General features: G+C 41.1%; 1 protein-coding gene across 1 annotated transcript in view; it reads right to left on the bottom strand.

Moving 5' to 3' along the window:
- Positions 1-7: 7 nt before the first annotated feature.
- The window catches only part of PIKFYVE (phosphoinositide kinase, FYVE-type zinc finger containing), a 96,244-nt gene continuing 82,806 nt past the window's right edge, over positions 8-13,445 (bottom strand). Inside the window, exons 34-43 of the mRNA XM_025210576.1 lie at positions 12,857-12,940; positions 12,013-12,104; positions 10,945-11,109; positions 9,983-10,042; positions 9,001-9,177; positions 8,331-8,434; positions 7,961-8,089; positions 5,869-6,130; positions 1,976-2,050; positions 8-960 (exon numbers count right to left, since the gene is read on the bottom strand). Coding sequence (XP_025066361.1) covers positions 845-960; positions 1,976-2,050; positions 5,869-6,130; positions 7,961-8,089; positions 8,331-8,434; positions 9,001-9,177; positions 9,983-10,042; positions 10,945-11,109; positions 12,013-12,104; positions 12,857-12,940 — 1,264 coding nt within the window. The 3' untranslated portion in view covers positions 8-844. The remainder of the gene's footprint in view (positions 961-1,975; positions 2,051-5,868; positions 6,131-7,960; positions 8,090-8,330; positions 8,435-9,000; positions 9,178-9,982; positions 10,043-10,944; positions 11,110-12,012; positions 12,105-12,856; positions 12,941-13,445) is intronic.

Raw genomic sequence — 13,445 nt, 5'->3', positions numbered from 1 at the left:
TGAGAGCTGCAGTGTTCTGAAACATACAGCAGCTCCATTTTAATGGAAGTTTGCCAAAGACCTAAACTTATCCTCAAGGTCTTAATTTAACTGCAGAAAAATGCACTTAATTGTATAAAAGCATAAAGATGCAATGATCTAACTGAACATGTTAGGTATAGCCGATTAAAACACGTTGTTTACAGATACCTGTTAACTAAGCCTGTAAAGGACATAACAGAACAAATAACCCACTTCAACTCTTATAAAGGCAGCTTCAGACCACTGCAGTGGTCATGAACTTTGCTATGGGTTGACTTAGCTCTAACACGAATAGGGTTATTATTTCAAAGCCTGCTGTATCCCCTGAAATATCACACAAAACACTGTGAGAATCTTACATACCCACTATAGAAATGTAAAAAGTTCATATTAGCCACTATACAAGGAGTGCAAGACTTGCAGAGCTCACCTACTTCTATGCAAAAATGATACCAACATGAACAAGACAGCATCTAGTTTCAGTGCTCTGTTATGGGGACAGGGTACAGTACCATATTAGATGCCATCTTTCCTATGGCTGAGAAAATCTTATTCTCAATGCCCTCAAATAGCACATTCCAGCTCAGCTACCTTGATAAGACCGAATTCTACCTGCCGGCCTCATCTGTTATTCCTCCTATGTCAGAGATTAAAGTGCAGATAAAACAGATTTTACACTTCGGATGTGTGTGGCCAGTGCAGTTGGTTTGAGACCCCAGTGCCCACCACTGGGTAGACTGAAAAGGAAAGTAGAGTCCACGGCACCTTTGTCCTCTTGCATAAGAAAATGCTTTCCAGCCCAAGCCAACTTGTGCATTTCAGCTTAGCAATTCAGACCGAGTGCTGTCCAATGATCTGGCACCATCAGGAAATACTTGTCCATTGCTTCACAAAACCGTGTGCGGTACAATTCTGGAGAGACCACGGTTGGCATTTTACCTAAATGTTTGAAAACCAACAGTTAGACATTGACCAAAGGGAAAAGAAAATATTCTGGTTTACAACAGATTTGTGCTCAGCGACCCCAAGTGAGATTGGAGCTCCGTATTGTGAAACGATGTCCACGAAGGAAATATTAGCCCCATTTTACAGAGACGAGAGGTGAAGTGGCTTGTCCAAAATCATATGGGTTGTCTGTGGCAGAGCTAGCTATTTAATCCAACCATAAAAGACCATTTTACAGCTTCTGCCGTCAGCAGTGCTTTGAGTTCTATAGCAGCCAGTCCATTAGGATAGTTCCCCAGGTTCTTTACAAGCTTAGGGACTTGTCTGTGAAAAATCCTGACAATCTGCCAACTAAGAATCTCAGCATGGAAAGAATTCCCCTGCTATGGGAAAACAGTAGTCACAAGCACTTGATACTAGCTCCCAGAGGTATCAGAACTTTTGGGCAGAAAAAAATCATAGAAAACACATTCCCTCCCTGCCCCCCCTCCAAATTGCACATGAATCTATTTTTGAGAAATGTCCGTATAGCATTGGATTGCTTTGCAGAGGTATTAAGGACATGGTAGACGCACAGTACAGCAAAGATATTCAAACTTGCCAGAGGTACTGAAGAGTGTCTAGTCACATCAGCATGGTGCTATCAAAACTACTTAGACCTACTTTTCAACACAGTACTTAGACAATCTCTGAATGAAGGCAGCTCATGTGCCTCAATGGAGCACTGCAGAGAAAACTCCCCAACTCTTTGGAAGAGAGCGTAACAGGAGAGAGAAACCCAATACGCAGGCTAAGACTAAAGTTATGGATTATAAAATGTAGGGCTTGCTCTGCACAAGCTTGAGAATGGGGGTGAGGGGAGGAAAAAAAAAGACTGTTACATAAATCTGTACTCCTTTGTGGGGTAGGGGGAACAGTCTTGCCCAAAATCTGTTAACAGTTGCACTATCAAGGAGTAGATTTAACAGCAACTAAAAAAAGGAAGCATTTCACTGCATCTCAGACTCACCTTGTCCTCCTAAGATGCCTGTTGACTTCACCACCATTTCAAGCTTTTTGTCCCAGGTAAAGGTACGAATGTAATCTGTTAAACAGGATAAAGAAAAATATGCCATGAACTCTATTCCAAACAGTTCTGGCTAAAAAGAAATAAGTTCCTCTTGTTGCATAGCAGTGATACCAGTTCAAGCAGCGAGCATCTGCCGACAACAGTTCCATGTTCTTCTCAAGCGCTCATAATGGGTGGAGAGTGCAGGTGAGCCCAGTGAGAACATACCAACTATTCTTATGCTTATAAAAAGTACTACTGAGCTCCTACTGCAGGTCACTTAAAAAGTAAGGCATTCTAAGAACCTGGTTGTGGTCATTCATCCAACTAATCTCAACCTTAGCTGTGGACCAGGAGCCTCACCTTGCTCCTACAGGCAATCATGAATGATTAGTATATCATCAGATCTAGAAATCTAGGCATTTTAACCTAGTATTCCCCTCTAATAGGGCCACTTAAGCGTCTGCACATGCCTTATCTTTAAACAGCAGCTAATGCTGCTTTATCTAGGGGTACCTTTCAATTAGACTCCATGAAAATAAGGGTCGAGAACACCAGGGATAACCCTAAACAGGAGGAATGGGAGAATTCCATGAGGAAGAGCACTGGGTTTACTCCCAAATCAATTGGCATGTGAGCAAAGCCAACAGTCTCACTTTGACACCCCAAATCTTGTTGTTATAAGTTAACCAATTCCATTGCTCTTAATGGTCCTTTAACTCAATACCTCACATTGGCATTAGGACTAGTGTGTCCATCAGTCCTCACCTTAACACTTATTGTAATTATAGTTTTATATTCAAAGGTTTAAATTCTAGAAATGTGCATCTTCAAGTGCATGCAGCTTACACCTCAGCTGTTTGTGTTAAGTTACTCTCAATCATATCTGCTGACTACGAAATTTTCTACCTTGCACCTCAATACTCACTGGAAATAAGAATCCCTTAAATATTTAGTGGCTGGTCATAGGGCAAGCATTTTTGGTCAGTACACTAACTGAATACTTCAGAAAGACGTGTACTCTCACATGGTCTTGACGAGGTCGTTTCATGGTCCTTCATAATTCTAATTTTTTTAAACAGTTTAGTGCTTTAATTTCAGGGTTGAACTATCCAGAAACTTTGACATCCCATATTCAAATATTCCTTTGATGCATCCAAGTTTTTAGCTCCCAGACTGTCTTATGAATACCTTACAGATTATCAAGATATCATTTAGAGGAAACATCATTCACACGATGTAGACAAGATTCTGTCTTTTAATACTGGTGCAGTGCATATTAGCAGGGAGTGTTTAGATACACTAGTAACACATTAAGCCTTGTCAGCAATTAACTACTCTAACAAGCATCTACATGATATTGGGAACAAGTGTGAAGCAGTGACTGAAATACGGCTCAATGCCTAAAGTAAATTATGGCTCTCCACCAATTGTAGATAACACTAGGGAACATGCTTAGTATTAAGGTTACCGTTTTGTAAAACAATGCTCATGTGCAAGTTTTTGCGACCTGTAGCTTCAATTTCTTTCAAACATGTTTTAATATCATGCAAATCAGCTACTTAGGTAGGTCTTAAATCATCTAAACATAGAAGACACCACTCTACTAGACTGAGCATTAGTTAACTATGTTGAACAAAACAAAATGCAGAACAACCAATTCTAAAAAGCCTGAGCACTATTACAGCTACAGTACACTGAGACTTTAGGCTGATGATTTTGCCTAGGGGTGTTTTAACTTGGAGCTTAAATGAGAGCTGGAAGCCACAACACTAGTTAACATGGAGCTAGGAATTAAACAAGGCAAACCCCAGTTGAAGCTGTGCCTCCATGTCTCAGCGTAGCCTATGTAGCAGAGGGCATATCTACACGTGCAATTAATGCAAAGCAACACACTCCAGTGCTTATCGCATCAGAATTTATTGCTCCCAGGTATGCCATTTCCATGTGTGCCCAGGACCACAGCACACTGAGCCATCAGAACAGCCCCAGCTGGCACAGGGCTCCAGCTGTAGAGTATAAAAACCCCACAGCAGGACAGTACTTATATTTACAAGTACTATCCTGCTATGGAGTGGATTAGTTTACTCCTGCCTAACAGCACTGCACACGTAGAGACAAGACACGTACTGCAGAGCTAAATCAGGCAGCTCTGCAGTAAATGGCTCATGTAGAATGTAACAACTAGTTTAGCCACCAAATATCAGTGACATGTCTAACAAAACGTAATTAAACAATGCATTATGATTTTCTTACAATACTAGAAGTAGTGTGTGACCAAGTGCATTAAATGCTATTTTGCTGAATAGATGTATTTTTATTAAAAGGCTTAGGTGATTTATAGAAAGAAAGCAGCCTTGTCAGAGAAAAAAATCAAGCTTAAGCACAACTGTACAAAAAGTAACAGGTCAGTGTTAAATAATATTCCACTGTGGGAGGAAAGGGGATAAGAAGCCCTCCCTTTTACTTTCCCAAGCCTTCCAATCCCACAGAAGACCTGGTTCAGTGAAACAAACAAAAAAAATTAAATAAAACCAAATCAGAAACTATTTATTAGAACCTGAAAAACGCCAATTATATATTTTGGGCATAGGCTAAAAAACTGCAGACTTCTCTGAAGTTCAGTGAAGCAGCTCAGGTCCCCAGGGGAACAGAAAAGCCTGTTTCTTTCAGACCTGTTTCTTCCCTAAATCCAAGACCATGTAAGCATGGTCTTCACTGCTGCAAATAAGTCTTTGCTTTGCACATTCCAGTAAACTTTCAAGTTGCAACTGGAATGGTCTCATTGATCAATCTCCTTTCCCACCATTAAAGTTTTGTGCAACAATCAGCGTAACAGTCTAGAAACATCCTTTGGAGTTCCAGGCCTGGTAGACTAGAAGCATCTCTATTACTTAAATGTCCCCCATCCCAGCACATTTTCCCCCCAGGGGTTTCTAATCAGAGTAATTTAACAATAAACAATTTAGATTTTCTTGAAGTCTTATTCAGAACTAGCTGCCCTAAAATTAGTCTCGAGTTCCACCTTTCAATTCCTGAATTTGAAGCAGAAATCCCTAGGTAAAATTCTGCAGCTTGCATCAGACTAGAAAACAGGTCAACAACTTTTTCCCCCCAACAGCAGGATGCTGCTTGTAACCCAGCCAAATTTCCTGCTCCTCATCCCCCAGACCAAACACAGAGGTGTTTCCCAAGCCTTGTGGACACTCCCACCCACACTACAAGTCCCCTCTTCATTCTCCTCTGAGTGTCTACATAAAGGACAGCCACACTGCATTTTAAGCAAGTGGAAAGTAGCTTATAAGCCAACAAGCAGTCTAGAAGCTTCCCTCCATGTCTGACCACCACAGTATGTGGGAATCAGACTACAGTTGTTGGACTAAATGACTTCCGAGATCCCCTTCCAGCCCTATTTGTCTATGATTCTATGACAGCGCTGAAAGCCTCTACAAAACGAGCCTGCTGATTTTTGGGAGAAGCGAGGTCTAGTGAACATATGAATGGGGCCCACAGGCTCAAACCAGGAGACAGAAGTCTAACAATCATGTCCGTCTATGCAGGAAGACGTAGTGAAGAGTTACAGCATATACACCAAAGCCTGGCTCAAAGAAGCAGAAGACGCGCCTAAACTTTGGCCAATAACAGTGGAAAAAATGCATAAATTAGGTCTAACAATCATGTCCGTCTATGCAGGAAGACGTAGTGAAGAGTTACAGCATATACACCAAAGCCTGGCTCAAAGAAGCAGAAGACGCGCCTAAACTTTGGCCAATAACAGTGGAAAAAATGCATAAATTAGTAAAATAATTTAGACTTTAAAAAAAAAAAGTGAGCAAGAATAAAAGGTTACATACCAATGATCCCAACCACCAGCTCATTGTTGGTGTCATCACGACCCACCAGCAAAGAATAGTCAATAATAAGATGACTGGAAAGAAAGTGCGAATCACTGTGGATGGAAGCTCTCAGAACAGCTTTGCAATGGGATCGGATGTACAGCGGGTTGTCCCGTACCATCTTCAGGAGGTTTTCATCCAAAAGGACAACATCACAGCTTTCCTTCCCAGTGTCAGTTTTCACATTTCTATTCCGGAGCGAGCCCTTCAGGTCAAACACCTGGCAGCAGAGAACAGTAACATTTTGTTCCATGAGAACACTTAAGTCTGTTTTACAACCCTCCACTATGTTAAAGATTCCAGCATATCCAAGACTTGTGAACACAGAACAAATACCCATCTAAAACACTGGCCAATAACTAGCCAGTAGACCAAATATATACACATGAATCTACTACTCATCCATTTGTAGCTTTTAAGTGAGCTATTTTGATGTGCATTTCAACTCTTAGAAAGAAAATGCATTCAGATTACCTTTAAACTGCTGAATATGAAGAAAGCTAGGGCTGTTACTGTGTTTTGTACAATGGAGAAGGAAGCAGACCGTGGTGTCAGTGTTTGAACATCCTCCAAGCTTTTTATGAAAAGCTTGAAAATTCTCCACTACAACCAAACTTTGGCACTGGGGTAGTAAATCCACAAAGCCATTTTAAAACAAGGTTTCCTTAACTCAGTAGAAGGCAGTCAGCAAAACCAAACCAATTCTATGTCCTTCTACTACACCTTAAGAAAAAGATCAAAAAGGCTTTCTTTTGTCATCAAGAGCAATTACAGTGCTTATGATGAAAACCCATCTACCAAAGTGGTTCGTATTCTTAGGTAATCATTACTAGCAATTAGTTTTGCCAGTTCCTATGCAGTATTTCAGAGCAAAATATTAACTGCAAAATTGCATCCAGTTGTTGGCGTGTTTGCAGGAAGATACAAGATAAGCCATACAATCTGTTTAAAAGGCCTAGAGCTTTTGTCCTTCAGCTTCTAGAAAGTTACAGCCCTTACCTGCTCCAATAAGAGTTTTAGGTCAAGTTTCACAGTTTAAAAGCTCCATTAGAACAAGCTGATCATACACGCATGACAACTATTACAATTTGATACAAGTAAATTAATGGCCATGTACAGACATTTAGTTTCTCCTAGGAAGAGTTGCTGCTCTCCAAGGAGAAACCATACATGTACAGGTGTTCATAATTTTTTCCCCCAGAGCAAAAAAGACTGCTCCAGGAGAAAAATAACCTAGGAACAACCAGAGTTAAAAATCACTCCTGGGAGAGTTTCTCCTGAGAGAACTGTACATGTTCTCTTCTGAGAGAACAGCACTGTCCTCTCTCCCAGCATGCTTTGCTTACCCTCTGGTCCCTGGAAACTGTCGCTCACTGGAGTCTACTACTGCTCCAAAGCAGGGAGCACAGCACACCCCTTCATAATTCCCACATTATGCTGCAGGGAGACAGGCTAACCCTGAACAATCTGGGGCAGCTAAATCAGGGCTGCCCTGTGCACTGCTGCCATTCTGTCTTCAGGCAGACAGAGAGCCTACAAGGCATGCTGAGATGTGTGCAGAAGGACCTCATGGCTGTGCAGCATCAGCACTGCAAGCTCTTGGCTCTTCAGGGGCTCAGCATTCAAATGTTTTTTTCTGGCATCTCTAGACTAGGAGAGCAAATTTAGGAAGAAGTCTACACACTGTCAGATGATCTGGGATAGCCATAGTGTCTGCCTTTGAACTCCTTGGACAAAAAAAGAAAAGTGTTGTTTTGGCTAACTGTCTCCTAACTGGCCAATATTTTGAGCCGCCAGAATAAACCTGGTGCTTCAGGCAGAGCCACCTGTTTGCTAGTAATGGGGACATAATAAGATTTCTGATTTAAAAAGGCAGTCTTCACTACAGCCATAACAGCTAAAGAGCTGTACCCTGGATCACTAAGTCTCCCCCCACTCTCCCCAGGGTCAACATATTCCAGCAGTGAGCAACAGTAGAATAGCTCATGACAACAGTTCAAGAAAACTACACAGCAGGAGCAGAAAGTAACATTGTATATTTATTCGTCACCTGAGCCATTTTTCTGCCATAGAATAGGTTTTCCATGACAAGCAGATCCAGTTTCTTCTCAGTGTTGTTTTGAGAATTCTTATACCCAATCCTGTAAACTCCAAGGATTTTGGCCAGTGCTGTTGGCTTCTGTTCAAGAAAATACAGATTGAATTTTAAATTTCACCTGGACTTCTTTTAATATTTGATTTAAAAGAAAAGAACCTGCGCAGAAATAGTAACAATACCAAATTGCTAAAATTCTCTCTTTCCATCAGTTATGGGCACTACTCTTCACTGTATCTTATCTGTTCATCCCCTTCATTTTGAAAGCTACCAGTATGAAAAAAGGTAACATGAGAACAAGATTTGTAAGATTTTCTAGTCCTACCTTCTGCTGAACAGCATTAGTGATGTAGGTGAAGTAATGTGGGGCAAAATCTAGGAAAGACTGGACCTCCAAACGAGGCATCTGTTTCAAAATGAATCTATCATCTGTTAAGATTAAAGGAAAAGGTCAAAAAATTACATGCGTAGAACAAGAGACATTAACTACAAGTCTTTCACAAGCTTAACATGCAACAACAACAAAAACCACACCAGTTTTCATTTTCTCTTAATCCTTGCAGTTAGAGGTTTTATTCTAGGTGTCAGAATTTTCTGGCATTCATAAAATTTTAATTAGGCAAATCAGAGCTCATTTGTAGGCATTATTTTAAAAGTGACTGTTAAGTGATGAGAATTTTCTCTGGGTTTTGAGGAGGCATCAGCACTTTCTGAAGTCTTACTCTCCCACAAAAAATCAGAACTACATGAGCAATCACCTTCCTGTGACAAAATTGCTAAATATAGATCAAAAACAGGCACGGTGTGTATTGTCAGCACACGTTATGGAAACCACTACTCATTTTTCACTTACATTTTCGAGCTATCCACCAACTCAAACATCACATTAAGCACATGGGCCTGGGGTGGGAAGGAGAATAAAGCACTCCCCTCTGCTTGCACAAAAAAGCAAGAAAATTAAACAATGGAAAGGGAAGAAATAAATCTGCTCTCACCTTCTGTCACATAGAACGCAGCTCCTGACTTGCCTCCACGAGCTTGCCAGGGCACAGAGTGAGAGAGGGAACGGATAAAGTCCTCCTCACTGCTCCCAAGAATCACTTCACGCATCTTGTGGAACTCTCCAGCATAATAAATCCGGCAGTAGAACTTTGCATTAGCATCTGAAAACTCTGCAGACGGAGGAGAAATTCAAGGAGTGCAAAGCTCATTTACCAGGACAGATACTTGATCAGTAGCATTTTCAGGAGTTTTAACACCCCCCTTGACCACTGGCATCTCATCCACCACCCACAATACTTTAAGTAGTGCTTAAAAAGAAAAGGAAGTCTTCAACAAAAGCCCCCAAAAGTTAGTCCATAGTGGCCGTGTCTATACAAGCATGGAAGTTTGGTCCCCTGGGGACACGAAGCAGTGGCACACCTTGTGCTGCTGCTTACTATTTGCCCCCGGGGAATGCCTGTGCCATGCACCCCCTGGTGCACAGCAGATTACCCCGAATGGGGTAGGAGAGGCTGGCCCCAGCAGCCATCCCTGGGATCCTGGGGGCTGGAGAAGCTGTAGCCACAGCGATCCTGCTGCTTGGAGTCTGACTGGCAGCTGGAGTGCAACTCCAGCTGGCCACGCTCCAGTTTTGGGCAACACCTTGCAGCACGGGGAACACCTGAATGTGCAATGTGGCACCACAGATGGGTCTGCAGCACCATGTATGGCATAGCTGCACTCATCTGGACATGGCCACTGCATTAAAGCACTATGCCTTCCACTCTTATGTGCCAGTATAAGTTAAGCTTTGTAGGGTATTTCTGTAGTAAACCTCTTCCTCATGGCCTGTAGCAAGAATGCTATTGTGCTCATTTTAAGTTAGAAAATGGCAGGATATCAACTCTAAGTTTTATCAGGAAGCTACTTCTGCACTTTGTCAAGAAGCAATTGCCAGCCTGCAACCAATTCAAAGCCTCAAGATTTTCTACTTACGAAGTTCTACATGGGGATTCACTAGCTGTTTCTTTTGTGCATCTCCTCCATCCACTTCATCTGCAAGGAAAAGGAGAATGTCAGGAAAGCATATACATTTCAAAAACCAAAAAAGCAATTCATGAGTAAGTATTCTTAATTCTGATTAAACATGAGATATTAGCAGCAGCAGAGCTAAAAGCTCCCCAACGAGATGCTCAGATATCACATAAATAGTTACAGTAATAATTCCCAAGCCATTTGTTGAAGTGAATTAGCTTTGTTTCCAATATTTAAAATTAAATTGCATGCTGTCATTTCAGTGTACTACAGAAAAGAAAGCCACAGCTGGTCACTGACCAAATCCTCAGCATATTGTAGGTATTGAAGAAAACGTACTGTTAGTGCATCTTGTTAGACTCTTAACTCCAAAAGAAAGTGAAACAGATTAGTTAAACTAGTGTCTCAGAAATAATCAATAGCATAGCTGGTCTAAGAAAATAGCCTTTATAAACCAGAATTCATAACAGGTCTGCATAAGCAACTTTATTAAAAGGAGTAGCTCTACTGGCCAAAAAACAGCCTCAGCTCTATATATTTAGTCTTTATAAATAAAACATGTTTCTCCTTTCTGCTTTCCTCATAATCCATGGACTGAAGCAACACGGCATACCACGATGTTAAGACAAGAGACTGGACTAAAGCCCATTTGCTCATTACTAACACTGCCTCATTTAAAGAATTAAAAAACAGCTTTAGAATACACTGTACTGGTAGAACTCTGAAGCTATATAAATCCCCATCTCCTTTTTACAGGAGAAGTAACATTGCAAGAGAAACCGAAATCCCTTTTAGGTTCGAAGGAAATGGTATACCTAGCCCTTACACTCTTAAAAAACCCAGCTGGCATGAGCTTGGGCTTAGAGCAGGATGCACCCTTGGGGATGCAGCAGACTTAGCTAGGAAGGAGAACAGACATGCACCTTGAGGCTCTGCTCCTTGGTTCTCTGGTCCCTCTTTGCCCATTTGCCCAACTTGGTAATAGGCACTGTCCGCACCACGCAAGGTCTCTTTCTTCTGAGAAGACAGGTCAGGGCTCTTCCCTCCTGTACCACGGAAAAAGGACAGAACTCCAGAAGCCTTTTTGGCTAAAATATAGATAAAAGAAGTAGGGGGGAAAAAAAAAAAAGATTTAGGAACATTCTTTCTACAGCCATATAAAGCAAACCAGAAATCAAAACACGCAAACACATTCTCAAATTATTTCTCTTGTTGGAAGTATAATTAATAGTAATATAGGATTACAGACTTATCAAATCATTCTATTGGATGTTAGGATCAGGCCAGAACCAATTTAAACGTATTATTTTAGTTAGCCTAATGTTTCAGGATGCTACACCTTAAATATTTCAGAAGTTATTAGGGAAACTGCACATCTAATGCCATGGAAACCCACTGCTTTAAATTATTCCCATTGCAATGGTATCAGTGCAAGGAGTTATAAAAAAAAAAATCTTAATTCAGTCACATGCATCAACACACACTACAAGAAACAACCATGCACATATTCCTGATTCAAAGAACCACCCTGGAGATATTCCCAGGGTAGAAATGTCCATGGCATTTTAGTAAGTCTGCTATCCATACTTAAAAATATTAATTTACTCTGACTCTACTACTGTTTGAGAAGAGCTAAGGTAAAAACAAAACAAGACTAGACTGGTCATGGGGTACAGAATCTAAGTCTGCTACATAAAAAAAGATGTGCAGTGTTGTGGGTGATAGGAGAGAGGAGAAAAAAAAGAGTACAAGAAAAACCACTAACAAAAGAAACCTTCAAAAGAGTGCAGGTAATGGACACCTAATCGACTCAAAGTTCTAAAGGTCAGCAAGATCAAGATGTAACAAAATGGATTTCCATTTCCAAGATCTACATCTATTGTAAGTTAGCTCTAGGTCTTGGTGAAAATAAAGTAAAATTTTCTTTAAAAGTCAATTTAAATCTAGAGCTGAGCCAGGCAGAGTTTTAGAGAAACAATAGCTAGTCTTACGCTGCTCTGCTTCTGCTGTACGGCTTGGCTGCCCTGCATTCATCTCTGGTAACCTGACTGGACTGCTGTTCTTTGGCTTGTTGTCCGACATACTGAAAATGGGGTGGAGGGGAAAAACAAAACATATTTAAAGTTATTTATAGCCAAACTAGAGCTTTAAGTGATCCAGAAAAACTGAAAGAATAAAGCTTGTCAGGGTAAACTATCATGTTCTGTAAATAAAGAGGAAGAAAGAATTAAGCCATGGGGAGAGCTAGATATTCATGCCCTTCTAGGTTTCCAGCCTTCCTTCAGAAATCACTTACTCCCTTCCCCTAGTTAAAGGAGAGAGCAAGTAGCTTCTGAGCAACAACTTCTCTAATTAGAGCCAAGCACCCACTGCTACCTAAATATGACCTTGGGCTTCTCCAGGAACAGCTTGGGCCTGACTGCTGCACTTCTCCAAGGCTAAAGCAGACAAGACTTCACTTGGGATCCTATAAAAAGCGACTGTTCCAGCTTGTTTTGATGAAAGTTAAAACTTCAGACTAATCAGCCCTTGATTAAACCAGTCATCTGTTTTTAGCCCAAGATTTCAAACAATCTTACTGCTGTCCCTTGGCAAGCACAATCAGGCAGACAAGCTGGTTAAAGAGGGCATGCTACAAGCCATCCATAGTCACAAGGTACCTCAGTTACCTCAAGATGCAGTGACAAGAGATAGCCATATTGAAAATGGGGACATTAGACATTGCCAGGAGACAGTCTTTGGTACTTGGATATGGGAAAACATTTTGAAGACTTTACCCTGGCCATCTTGCTATGCCTAAAACATTTCCATGCCTCTTAGGAATTAGTCTGTAACCTGTTTGACTGAAGTCCTTCTTCAGTACTGTTCTTCAGAGATGCTTTGGATAACTCATCCAGGGCATTTCTGTATTCCTTGCAACTGAAAGGGAAGAAGCAATAGCTTACATTCTAATTCTGAGTCTTTGCACTTGAATTCAGGGGGCAACAGAAAGTAGAAAACACACCCAGTAGAGAAAGGCCACCTACCTTGCAGCTAATCCTTCACAGAACAAGCCCACCCTCCCCCCCCCGGGTTACAAAGCAAAGTAAAATAATCACTTAAGCACAGACTTATTTTAAAATAAAGTCTGATTGTCTCACAATCCTAAGGAAGTTGTCAGAGAGCTGAAACTTTCTTTAAAGAACCCTGCTGCCTGATAATGCACAAGGAACACTAAAGATGACAGTTTGCTCCCTTAAATTGTATTCACCAAGTCAACCGCTTAATAAGTGCGGCACTGGAGGAACAGAAAAGCTGGTTGATGGTAAGAACCCTCTTACATTGGCGAGAATTACGATAACTAAACTGTGGGGATGAAGAGAGATCATGTTATGACACTAGACATCTCCACCAGCTACTAAAGATGTCCAATGCAACACTGCTA

Source organism: Alligator sinensis, unplaced genomic scaffold, assembly GCF_000455745.1.
Source record: "Alligator sinensis unplaced genomic scaffold, ASM45574v1 scaffold699_1, whole genome shotgun sequence".
Classification (NCBI taxonomy): domain Eukaryota; kingdom Metazoa; phylum Chordata; order Crocodylia; family Alligatoridae; genus Alligator; species Alligator sinensis.
Note: the sequence above shows the minus strand (reverse complement) of the source record. Positions and strands in the feature narration are given on the sequence as shown.